At 41.0% G+C, this 12,538-nt stretch overlaps 2 protein-coding genes across 2 annotated transcripts; both read left to right on the forward strand.

Moving 5' to 3' along the window:
* Positions 1-4,406: 4,406 nt before the first annotated feature.
* LOC118100209 (parvalbumin beta) lies at positions 4,407-6,725 on the forward strand. Its single transcript, XM_035145053.2, has 5 exons — positions 4,407-4,558; positions 5,023-5,089; positions 5,564-5,696; positions 6,113-6,222; positions 6,324-6,725. Exons 2-5 carry the CDS (start codon positions 5,029-5,031, stop codon positions 6,347-6,349), a joined length of 330 nt encoding a protein of 109 aa, XP_035000944.1. The 5' UTR covers positions 4,407-4,558; positions 5,023-5,028; the 3' UTR covers positions 6,350-6,725.
* Positions 6,726-6,859: 134 nt separating this feature from the next.
* Positions 6,860-12,538, forward strand: pvalb9 (parvalbumin 9). The gene is made up of 5 exons (XM_035145054.2): positions 6,860-8,690; positions 10,147-10,214; positions 10,672-10,804; positions 11,226-11,335; positions 12,349-12,538. The coding sequence occupies exons 2-5, from the start codon at positions 10,154-10,156 to the stop codon at positions 12,372-12,374; spliced, it is 330 nt and encodes a 109-aa protein (XP_035000945.2). The 5' UTR covers positions 6,860-8,690; positions 10,147-10,153; the 3' UTR covers positions 12,375-12,538.

The following is a 12,538-nucleotide window of genomic DNA, read 5'->3' on the forward strand; positions in this document are numbered from 1 at the left end:
ATTTCTATTTCTGCTGCAGCATGAAGGAAGACACTTCTTCTCTCAGGTGGAGGGTTAGAGACATGTCGTTAATTCCTCGGCATAAACTGGCTCACAGAGGAAAAATCTGATATCTTAGAATGTACTTTTCCTTAGGTGATGGTTTATCTTTCTTAATATCCTACAAATTTATTACAAATGAGTATTTCAGGTATAAAGCTCAGAATATGATGGGCAAGCGTTCCTTACTCTCTCCAGTTACAGACCTTCATAGCCGGGCTCAATTGGTTTCATCCCCGCTGTGAGATATTTGTAATTTAAGCCTGATATTGAAGAAGGGCAGAAATAGTTATGGTATCTGTGGCTGAGTCATTCGAGTCGAGAGACCTCATTTGACCACGGCTAAAGATAATTTTTTCACCACTTTTAATAAGATTTGACGTGAAGAGGAAATATAAAAAAACTAGGGCTACGTTGTAGCACTAACGGGCCCGAGCACAGTCATTTTGAAGCCTGTTGCGGTTAGTGGAGAGAGCGATCAATGACCGCATTGCATGCGTTTTGCGCACTGCAGCAAGGAGTAACGCTTCACTTCCTGCGTCCGTCACGCGATGTCGATCCTTGCCTGCTAATTGCTCATTACGGTCCACGCTATCAATTGCACATCACACTGTGAAAATTTGATGTAAATTGAATGATAGTTGTAAAACAAAGCTTATTTCCTGTTGCCAGTAGGTGGCGCCATCAGTATTATTACATGCAGACTAATAGATCTGTTCAAGTAGGGGCTCTGATGTAGCGTGAGTAATTTTGTGTCAATTGGACAATGTTACAACAACTTAATTTTCACACTGATCAGTAGGTGGCGCTATGACCCTGCACTAATATTAATATATGGATGTGTTCAGGTCAGGATTGTAATCATAGGTCAGTAGTTTGGGGCCGGTTGGATAATGCAGAGTGGATTTACAAAGTACTTCCTGTTTCATGGCTAATCAGTAGGTGGCACTATGACACTGAGGAATTATTGACACATAGAGCTGTTCAGGTTTGGACTCTGATCATTTGACAGAAGTTTGGCGGTGATAGGACAATGCACAGTGGAGTTATGACAACATCGTCTCCTTTGGCGAAGGATGAACCTTCGCCGCACCTCAATGTTTACATGGTTTGAGGAAATGTCACAATTCTGACCATGATCCAATGACTTGTCTCAACTCATTTGAGCTGCATATTGTAAAGCAGCCAGGAGCAGTTCATCAAAGTATAAAACATGTCACTTCCTGTAGCCAGCAGGTGGCGCTGTGATTTTAAGTCATGATTTCTGTGTAGATGTCATCAGGCCGGGACTCTTGTCTTACATGTCTAGTTTGGACTTGATTGGACCAAATATGTCCGAGATACAGAACCTCATGTTTTGATGGCGTGTAATCAAACTTTGATGCCACACCACGGTCACACCGTGTGTTGAAATCAAATATACCATGGTAGTTTATATCTCCATCTTGTTGAGATGACATTCCCAGAAGTTGAAGTTGATCTGATGAAAGCCCTACGACAAGTTTGTCAAAGTAAAAATGTGGAAAATGGCCAAAATGGCCATTAAAGTCAAAATGGCGGGCTTCCTGTTTGGTCTAGCATATCTATCCAAGATACTTATTTGTTTGTTATGAAAAGACACATGTCCCTATCAATTTTTGTAGATGTCGGCCAATCGTAGTGCCGGGGCTGCCCTTTAGGGGGCGCTAGTCAGTTATTTTGCCACGCCCATTCCTTAAAACCATCTGAATATCTGCAGGGGGGGGGGGCTGTTGTTACACAAATGTAGTTTGAGGGAGGTTGAACCTCGAGCACCGAAGTTATAGCAATTTCGTGTGTCACGGCGAGTTGATGAACTTTGACGCCACACCACTGTTATGGCGTTTGACGAAAAGTCACAGTAATCTTATGCCTTCATTATCAATGTCTTGAGACCCATTTGACACAGTTTGACATGGTTGTGGTCAGTGGATGAGGAGGAATACTTTTAAGTGTAAGACGTTCCAAAAACAAGACATTTCCTGTTGCCACCAGGGGGCGCTGTGATTTCAATTCATAATTTCTGTGTAGATGTCATCAGGCCAGGAATCTTGTCTTACATGTCTAGTTTGGACTTGATTGGACCAAATATGTCTGAGATACAGAACCTCGTGTTTTGATGGCGTGTAATCAAACTTAGATGCCACGCCAGGTCACACCGTGTGATGAAAAATCGATCTTTGAGGGTTTTTCATCTCCATCTTGTTGTGGTGACACGCATCTCCATATGAAGTTGATCTGATGAAAGCCCTGGGACAAGTACATCAAAGTACATCAAAGTAAATGTGAGAGTAGTAATATGGCCACTAAAGTCAAAATGGCGGGCTTCTGTTGCTTTTTCCAGTGCACCTCTGACCTTTTTGTTTTTGTCTGGTCATGATGCACCTGGGCTACGATTTTTGTGAAGATAGGTGAAAGCTAACTTGCTGAGGGCTTTCGTAGATGGCGCTGTTGAGCCATTTTCCCTTCCATTTCAAATTACTCCAGAATACAATTACTTTTTGGGGTTTTTAATTCCCTGCAAACTTTGGTAACAATTTGAGTGTCTAGGCCCTGAAAAAGCCCCAAAAGGAAATACAAATCCTTCAAAATACAATAGGGCCTCCCACCGGAGGTGCTCGGGCCCTAAAAATGCCGGAACCTTTTCTCTCTGACTGGGGGAGAGAACACATACATGAAAACACTGAAGTGAAGGAAGTGAAATGTTGTGCCCAGTCCAAATAAAATCTCTCCCATTATGGACTGCACTTTAACTCTGGTCTAACTCTCTTAACTGTGCAATATTCATTGTGCCTGTGCAATACAGTGGTTCATGTGCAATCCATTCACTTTACATATTCTCACATTGCACATATTTCTCTTGTTTTTACACTGTATATATTAGTTTTTATTCCAGTCATATTTTTTTCTATATTTCTTATATTTCCTTACAATTAAGTATTGCATGTTACTTATTATTACTCACTGATGCCTATGTTGACTCTTGCTGCTGTAATATTGGAAATTTCCCCATTGTATCTTATCTTAAATATTGTATCTTATCTTTCTGGTTTATCTCCAAACCATATACATCACAGGATCATCTCACTACTGCCTCCTGATGTACAACAGGCACATAACAGCCTGCAAGGAAGCAGACATGGGCATGGGAAGACCCCTGGACCAGTTACTCATTTGATTCAATTGTTCAGAGTAATGGGAGAACTTGTGTATTATTATGCAACCAGACGGTGCCACACTGAGGTGTTGAGACGAAGATGTAACATAATCAACTTTCAGTGTTTCCTAAAATAGCATCTCCAATGGCTTCAGCACCATAAGGAGAAATAATCTGATAGGGTTTCAGAAGTCCCACAAAGTAAAATAAAAAATGTATATAATAAAATGAAATCTGACAGTAGTTCCTCGGCTGCATGTAAGTACAAGATCATTAGGTATACAAGCATTTAAATAAAACCCACCTTGCTACTCAAACCCTTCCCCTCTTACAGTCTCATGTCCACAAATGCTGCAATGAAGTGGAGTCCAAACTGACAAATTGCTGGATTAATTCCAAAAGAAAGAAAAAAAAACATGACACATCGTTATCGCCTGCGAGGATCAATCACAACAACTAGACTTTTCTGCCAGTGGAATGGCTGCAAAGTTATTTCACACATTTTATTATGCACAGGCTCATTTTCACCAAAACTGCAGGGTTTAAAGGGCACGAGTGTGTCATTACTTCTTACGTGGTGATTATGCTGTAGAAGCTTTGCTATAGGATCCATATGCAGAAAAACGTACACTGTGTTTTATTCATAATTTCTTTATTCGGAAGTGTCATGGCATAAAAGACTCATTTTGTAATTTTAAATCGAACGAAACATGACAATGTCTTTTAGTTGTCATCACAAGAATCATAGTAAAAGGGACATTTATAATGCTAGAAACAATGTGACAGTGTTAAAACTACTGACACCAATTGCAGCAGAGTCTCCCCGCGAAGCGACGAGGCAAAAGCGTCACAAGAGTTATTGCTGCACAAACCTGACCCTTAATAAAGTAATCTCCCGTAATAAATTACAAACCAGTTTAGCCTGTGTGACCATTTGTAATCACAGCCAAACACAATGTAAAAGTTTACCTCATTCACTCTGTGGCGCTCTGCAGAGTTTAGCAGATCAGAATGACTCGGCCCACAGAGTACATTTCCCCCAAATCAGCAGCGTATATTATTAGCCCAATGCAATATCAAGCTCTTTTGCATAGGCCTACTCTTGGCCTACCATTTAAGCATCTTCATTTATGTAGATATAAATAGAACAGCTCTGTCTACTGGACACATTTTTTGAGCAACTGCTTTCACTGCTTCGCACACAGTGTCTATTACATAGCCTATGCATCATATTTCGGGCTGGTGAAGGTATATAAGCTGGAGAGAGACGCAGAGGGGTTCACTGCAGTGAGCTGATTCATCTCGAGCAAATTTCACTCTAACCTTAGTGACAACCCCCCAAAGGTGAGTTTCACTGAGGAGCTGCAGACCTTTAGCCAGGACCTGCTGAGTGTTTCAGGGCTTTAACTTCATGCGACGGGATACAAACGAGGAAAGGGCCTCCAGAGGGACAGATTCTGACCGGCACAGGCTCAGGGTCTTGGCTTTGGACTCACTGAGGATCCAAATGGAGAAAAAAAATCTATTTGCCAAACAACCACAGCGGCAAAGGATATTTGATCTTTTGCCTCGGAAGGCTTGGTTTTGGGAGAAAAAAAATCGGACTACTTTTTCTGATCATTTGTGCCTTGGAATACTCAAAGGGAGGAACTATGAGATGAATTGCATGGCATAATAATGATTACACTTTACACTGTGTCTAATGTGCAGTGAGGAAAGATAACATATATGCAAAGTAGAAATGTATCATCCTGTGTGATTTGCTGCAGCTGAACTGATGACATGTCCTCTGCTCTCTCCCTCCTCAGTTAAACATGTCTTTGGCCGCAAGTCTTGCTCCAGCTGACATCACTGCAGCCCTCGCTGCTTGCCAAGGTAAATCTGGTCTTATTACTAAGGAAATAATAGGCAATAGCTACGCATGCAAAGAAAGCCATACACTTAAACAAATCTGCCAAGCAGAGAAGTACCTGGATTCTTAATTTATCAATTTGGGGTCCATAAAGACAGTAGTGGAATGATTTGCTGCAGAATTGAAATGGTAATGCTGTATCACCGGAAAACAGAAAGAACATAATCACAATCATCCATGCACAATTCCTGATTCAGTAAGTCGTACATTTATGTCATTCCGTATTAGCTCTATAGCTTCGACTGCAGTACTGTCATTGAGTGACTACTTACAGGACAGGGCCTCTTCAGGGGCCAATCAGATTTCAGCTGGGGCCTGAGGCAACGAAGCTGCAGAGCACATTTCTCTTTGCGTGTGATTTATCTTGGATGTCTGATACGATCTTCTCTCTCTCTCTCCCTCTCTCTCTATCTGTTCTCTCTGTTCTCTCCTCTCAGCTGAAGGCTCTTTCGACCACAAGGTATTCTTTGCCAAGGTCGGCCTGTCCGCCAAGTCTGCCGAAGACATCAAGAAGGCCTTCGCGGTCATTGACCAGGACAAGAGCGACTTCATTGAGGAGGATGAGCTGAAGTAAGCACCTTCTCTTCGATTTCAAATCAAGCTCCTTAGGGGGAAAAGGGATCATCTTACTCAGTGAATTCAGAATGATGTCAGTCAGAGCAATGCAGGGCCACAGGGCGTTCTCCTCAGGGAGTAACTCTACGCCTGCTCGCTCCTTGTGTGTCTCGAGTGGAAGGGTGACACAAGCCAATCAGAAGGAGCAGTGCATGAATCTTGGCGCCAAATCAAGTGCATATCATATTTGAGAAGATTTAAAAACAATAAGGATCCTGCGACTGATCATTTAGAAAAATGTAAAAATGATCAAAAAAACTCAAACTCTTTAGAACCAGTAATTTCCATGCAAAACAAATCCAACTTTTATCAGCTTAAATCTGTTCAAACGCATTGATCACAACGTATTTCTCTCCGATTGTCCTCTCCAGGCTCTTCCTGCAGAACTTCTCCGCAGGCGCCAGAGCTCTGAGCGACGCTGAGACCAAGAAGTTCCTCCAGGCCGGTGACTCTGATGGTGACGGCAAGATCGGAGTTGATGGTGAGTTTTTTTTTCTCCTGTGAATTGTTTTTTTGGAAATTAGCTTTATCTGGAACACCCTCAAACTCACAGCTCTCTCTCTCTCTGTCTCCCCCCTGCAGAGTTCGCTCAGATGGTCAAACACTGAAAAAACTGACCAACATCTTACTTCATTACTCTAAAGGAACAACTTGAGCCAAGACATGATCCTCCTCTATTCAACTCTTCCCTCTCACTCTCTCTCTCAACTCTCCATACCACTTTTATACACACGACCTTTCACCCCCCGCCCTCCCCACATCTAACTCTCTCTGACTGTTGCTGTCCTGGATGAATGTACCGGACGAAGTGCATAGCGAGGTTCTCTCTCTTTCTGTCTCTCTTTTTTTCTTTCTCTCTCTCTCTCTCTCTCACTTCTGTCGTCGTTTTACTATGTTAGTTTTGCGTACTGTGAGTCGGTGATGATGCACTTTTATGGGAAACGGACGGACGATGAGACAACAATAAAGGTTCTTTTTCAATAACGCAAGTCTGTCTGTGGTCTTTGACGCTCCAACTAAAGAAAGAAAAAACAAACAGCAGCTTTTAACCAATGGCTCCTGAACAATGCACCTCTTCACCTGTTTGTTGTATAGCACAGAATTTTCTTTAAAAACACATCAGGTAACGGCAAGGCTACATTAGCCAGACTCTAAAATGCAACTGATGCTCCCAGGAATGATCCTCAATCTGGCTAACTTCTGGGAAATATACTTTAACTCAATCTCCAACCTTTTAAAGTGAAAAATGTGTCAATTCCCTCCTATAATCATTTTTGATAGACCTCCTCTCTTCCCGGTGGGGGCCCCGGCCGCTGATCAACTTTGTGGCCAGCCTACCTCTGAATGATGAGTCACTGTAACATGCGAACCAAAATCTGGATCTAGTGAATTTAAATATGGTTCCATGAGGGCCTGTTTGGCCTTGGTGGAGCTATGCGCTCTACTGAGTGCCATTCTAGGGTTAATTATGAATTTGACATTTCATTTGTAAAATGATTTGGCTATTTTTCCTTGCCTTTGAAAATGTTCACTTTGGCCAGATGATGTGATACTAGTCGACATACAGTATGTTTTAATTCGTTCATCCAGCCCCCCCCGCCACACCCTACATTGAGGCATAAGAGCCACAAGGTGGCGCCGTCCACCTGCCAACACGTTACAAGGATTTGACATACCTGATGGTTTTACAGCGCAAATGTGGAGGGTTCAATCTAGAACAGGTTTTATTTTCTGAACTTCAGATGAGTAGATGTGAGACGACTCAAAAACATCGTCTGTCACAAAGTGTTAAATCAGAGGTTCCCCTGAAGAATAATGACATTTGTTCCCTTGGTTCTCGTTACACGTCTGTCTCTCTGCTAATGCCATTAGTGCTGACTGGATTCACCAGAGACGCTGCTGTGTCAGGTGGTTTGAGAGGTTCCCCTCCACAACAAACCCATCAGTTCAGAGTGGACAGTTGCCATGGTGACCAGGTGATCTATCTGTCTGTCTGTCTATCTATCTATCTATCTATCTATCTATCTATCTATCTATCTATCTATCTATCTATCTATCTGTCTATCTGTCTATCTATCTATCTATCTATCTAAAATTTAAAATTATCAAGCCTCTTTACATTTCTTTGTCATAAAGTTTTGAAAACTACTTCTTAGGAATCATTTCCAATTTAAATGTAGATGCTTGACTTTTTTCTGTATAGTATTTAACTTTGTTTGAACTTCCATTTCTTCTTCACAAAAAAGACACATTTCTTACTCCCTGTCGTTGTTCAAACTACTTTTGCACATGTTTTCCTTAACCTATGTCAAATGTACACAATCGCTGTCTTTGATCTTTTCAGCAGGCTTACGTGTAAATAAAAAGCAGTTGGACAGTGGGGTATTTTTTATTTTGTTGAGGCCTTATTCTTACTGCCAGTGCTTAAAATCACTCTTTAACAATATCCCTGGTGAGTCGTGAGATGATATGTGACCGGCTGCTCGCTATGGTCGTCTGAATCTGGGAGATTACTCACTAAAACCAAAGAGTTAGGGTGGAAGGGTTGATTAAATTTGAGATGTCTATAAGCTCTCACATGCACCTGCAAGGGGTGGAGGGAGTGAAGAAGGGGAAGGGAGGGGAGAAAAAGGAGTGTAGCACGGATGATTGGACGAAACAGTTATGACTGCAAGGATAACAGACAGGCAGGGGGGGGTGCATATACAAACAGATAGAAACAGTCAAGGTGAACTGCAGGTGAGCAGGTGAGGAACCTGAGAAGGAGGGGGAAGGCTGCAAGGGAGAATTTGATCCTCGCTCAGGTTGGAAACTCAAGCATCTGTCGACGCATCCAGCTCAGTGTGCAGTATATAAGAGCGGCGCAGCTTGTCAGTGGACACCACAAAGCCTTATCATCCTCCTGCTGCTGCTTTGGACCTGGACGGACAGGACGCCGAGCCAACAGCGGTGAGTCCCACAGCTGCACGGGGGTCATGCAGTGGAGCCAAATGGAACTATCTATGTAGTTTTAGAAATGTTGACACTTCATCGGAAATCATTTGTCAAACTATTAGCAGAACTTTTTTATTTCTACCAAACAAACAGATAGAAACTTCTCTCAAGCCGTTAGGTCAATAATATGTTTATAATGTGTATTTAGCTCCAAACAGTCACTAATATAAACTAATCCTATATAAAGTAAAAACCAGTCCTATAAAAGGATTTTTTTAAATATCATAAAAAACGCAAGATAATATTTGAACTCATCAAGCTTTAAGGGAATGTCCTAAAACTAAAGGAGGCCTAAAAGTTCATCTGTTCTACAAATATTAAATTGCTTTCAGCAAAAAATTACATTAAAGAACCACAACATGATTGTATTAAAACTCATCAGGCTTTAAAGGACTGTGCTTAAATTGCCAGAAGTTAAATTTTATTGTATTTTTTACAACAATTTGAGAGAAATGGAGAATGCATTGTGTATTTATTTTGCTGTGAAAATATTAAATTCCAATTTACGGGTGAGGCTGTATTTGAACTAGTTTTGTTTATCGGAGAGTTCAAAAAAGCTCTTCATAAGATCAAATCTAACACCAGCGCCAACCTCAGCCCCCCCCCCCCCAATCATTTCTCTACAATCCCTAATTACCAATTACATCTTGCACAGCCCGACCAGGCCAATCAAGAGTTCACGGGAGGCAAATAGTCAGTAATTAAGAGGCTGCCTGGGGAAACTGGATCAGGAGCACAATGAGTCAAGAGGGGATCATGACATCATTGCATGATTAATTAGATTCAAGATTCCCAGATACAAGATGTGTAGTGTCACACTGTTTATTCAGCCAAAGTGAAAACCGTTCACAGGAAAGCATTAGCAAAAAGGAGTTTGTAGTAATAAAGAAAATAAAGATAAAAAATGTATTTAGTATTTATTTTTGCAAAAGAATAAGAACGTTGGAATACTTTGTACCGGAATACATAAGATATAATATGTGGATAGCAGTAGAGGTTGAATGGTTAATGGTTGATTGCACAGACATATAACATACATATTATATAGTTATTTATGATCAGATTTATTTACAATTATCAATGTAAAAAAATAATATATTTGAAAATGCATTAGAGGCAAATAGTATACAGATTTTTTTAATTTGCCAAAATCGACTTGGAAACTTTGAAGTTGTCATAATTTTTTTTTCCTGACATCTCAAGCATATTTAAGAATTACAAACAATTCCTAGTTTTTATGGGCTCATAATAACTGAACAAATGCTAAATAAACGTTAATCCAGTGTGGTATGACAACTGGAGTGAGTTTGTGTGTGTATGTGTGTGTGTGTGTGTGAAAGAGAGAGAGAGAGAGAGAGGGAGCGAGAGAGAGAGAGAGAGAGAAATACTAAGCTTTCCTTTTGCCTCGCAGGACCAACATGTCGCTCACCTCCATCCTTTCAGCTGATGCCATTGAAAATGCTGTCAAGGACTGCCAAGGTTGCGGTTTAACACAGACACAGACACAGACACACTCAAATCGTCTCAACAGATTTGATTTGAACATAAGGATAATACTTTAAGGGGATCAAAAACTGTAACTTCACTCACGCATAATTTTGCTGAAATGCACAATAATCCTGATCTGCAGCTGATAAATGAAACTCTCTGTTCTCTGTTGCATTCGCTGACTCTGCTATTGAAGCGATGCATAATCACCTCTCCAGCCTGAACTGAACAGTGATGAAATATGAATTCAAAAAGACATGTGTCTGCTGGCCTTAAGAGATAAATTTTAAAAAAATTAAAAAACAGAGGTGAAAAATGTCCCACCTGAAGCCATGTGACACTTTAATCTCCATATCTCCCAAACCCGACAAAGCCCCCCCGGGTCGATTTTAACCAAATTCTTGTTTGCGTTCTGTGTTTGTTGTGTGTTTATGTAACGTGTTTCCAGCCCCGGACTCATTCTGCTACAAGAAGTTCTTCCAGCTGTCTGGCCTGTCCTCGAAGACGCCCCAGGAGGTCAAATATGTCTTCCAGATCCTCGACGAGGACAAGAGCGGCTTCATTGAGGAGTCTGAGCTCAAGTGTGTGACCCGACCCTGACAAGTCCCCATTCCTCAGCTCCTCTTCATGCATACACAGTATCACGCTAAGTGATGCTGTTACTGTCATTAATTCCCTGATCGCTTATTCTTGCCAAAAAACGGCTTTGAAAGTAATCTTGAAATCCCAATTTTCATATGAGCTACAAGGTTAAGTCTAAGGTTTGTGTGCTTGTGTGTGTCTGGCAGAAGGAAAGAGAGATTTAGTACAGTAATACACAGTCGCATTATTGGGATGGCAGCAGCCGTCTCTTAATAATCCACTCTGGGCAGTTTTTGTGTTATGTAATTCACCTTGGGGGGGATGAGAGGGTTTGAATGCATCTCTGCATATGTCAGCAAGAAGTCCACTCAAAAAGTACAGTGACTAATGTCATCTTCATCTGTGTGTGTGTGTCTATAGGTACTTCCTGCAGCGGTTCGTCAAAGGGGCGCGAACACTGACCGAGGCAGAAACCAAGAGCTTCATTTCAGCTGCTGATGATGACAGTGACGGCAGAATTGGAGCAGAGGGTCAGTATCTGATTTCTCCGATTGTATTTTTTAAAACTCTAAGTCGAAGCAGAAATTATCTCAGTGGTTGGATTAAATCTCGGTGGCTCAGTGCGCAATTTACAGAATTTTTAGCCCGCTGGGAAAACGCTTTGTTGCCATTATTAAGTTTTTATTCAGACTCTGTCGTCTAAATTCTAAGTGACCATTGTTTTCGCTAGATTAAATCTTACAGGAACTTGTATCATGCAGTTAAGTCTTTTAAACCAAACTAGAATTTCCCTCAGTAGAGCACATATCCCTCAAGGTCAAGCAGTCCCCTTATGAAACCAAATTTAAATTCACTAGATCTGGATTTTTATTAGGATCTGCACCAAATTGCAGGCCCTTATAAATATCAGTCTATTTAACACAACTGATTCTTATTTCACCAAGATCCATGAATTGTTCCCTAAGAAATCTGTGAAAATGTAAAAAAAGAAATCCTTATCTCGCAATGTTAAAAAGAAAGTGAATAAAAAATCTGGATTCGCCCCTTTGTACATATGCAGGCCAGATTGAATGAAAATGAAAACCTAACCTTCATGGTAGAGGTAATAATCAAGCCATTTTAATCTAGACACTTGGTTAAACGCACCTTTGTGCTCAGACATAAAAACTTTCTTTCGTGTAATTTGCTGCAGAAAGTACTTGAAACTGGACGCTCTTTGTTTAGCCCCTGTTTCTTCAGGTTTGTCAGTGTAAGAAACATATGTGTGAAGTCATGACCTCCATGCTTGTCCCAGATTTGCCCATCATCTACTTACAAAGCAATATCTGGGCTCAGCTGCCTTACATAAAAGGATCATTGTTTTGGACGATCCCAAAAAAAAGATTATTTTTGTCTGTGTCTGTTTATTTTTCACTCTTAGCTCAGTTAAAGGTTAATCAAAGGTCCCAGTGTCAACCGCACACATATATATTTTGCATGAGGTTGTTGTTTTTATTTCGGGGACGAAGTAAGGCCTTTCTCAACATGGTTTGTTCTCCTCTAGAATTCCAGACGATGGTCCTGTCCTGAGTTTTGCAGACGAAAGGAGCTCAATTATGTCACTGTTTTAAAAAATGATCATTTAAACACAAGAGGCTTTATAGTAGTTTCTCCACTGTGTTGGTCCATGTTTTCTTGTCTGTGCACATCCCATCTTTGACAATGAATGAGATAAATAAACACGTGGAAACATA

Source organism: Hippoglossus stenolepis, chromosome 21 (assembly GCF_022539355.2).
Source record: "Hippoglossus stenolepis isolate QCI-W04-F060 chromosome 21, HSTE1.2, whole genome shotgun sequence".
Lineage (NCBI taxonomy): Eukaryota > Metazoa > Chordata > Actinopteri > Pleuronectiformes > Pleuronectidae > Hippoglossus > Hippoglossus stenolepis.

Excerpts from the sequence above, each read along its gene's own strand:
- LOC118100209 (XM_035145053.2), top strand. The coding sequence starts at position 5,029 with ATGTCTTTGGCCGCAAGTCTTGCTCCAGCTGACATCACTGCAGCCCTC. Across the intron at positions 5,697-6,112 it reads ATTGAGGAGGATGAGCTGAA|GCTCTTCCTGCAGAACTTCT; the intron begins GTAAGCACCTTC and ends TGTCCTCTCCAG. Across the intron at positions 6,223-6,323 it reads CGGCAAGATCGGAGTTGATG|AGTTCGCTCAGATGGTCAAA; the intron begins GTGAGTTTTTTT and ends TCCCCCCTGCAG.
- pvalb9 (XM_035145054.2), top strand. The coding sequence starts at position 10,154 with ATGTCGCTCACCTCCATCCTTTCAGCTGATGCCATTGAAAATGCTGTC. Across the intron at positions 10,215-10,671 it reads TGCTGTCAAGGACTGCCAAG|CCCCGGACTCATTCTGCTAC; the intron begins GTTGCGGTTTAA and ends ACGTGTTTCCAG. Across the intron at positions 10,805-11,225 it reads ATTGAGGAGTCTGAGCTCAA|GTACTTCCTGCAGCGGTTCG; the intron begins GTGTGTGACCCG and ends GTGTGTCTATAG.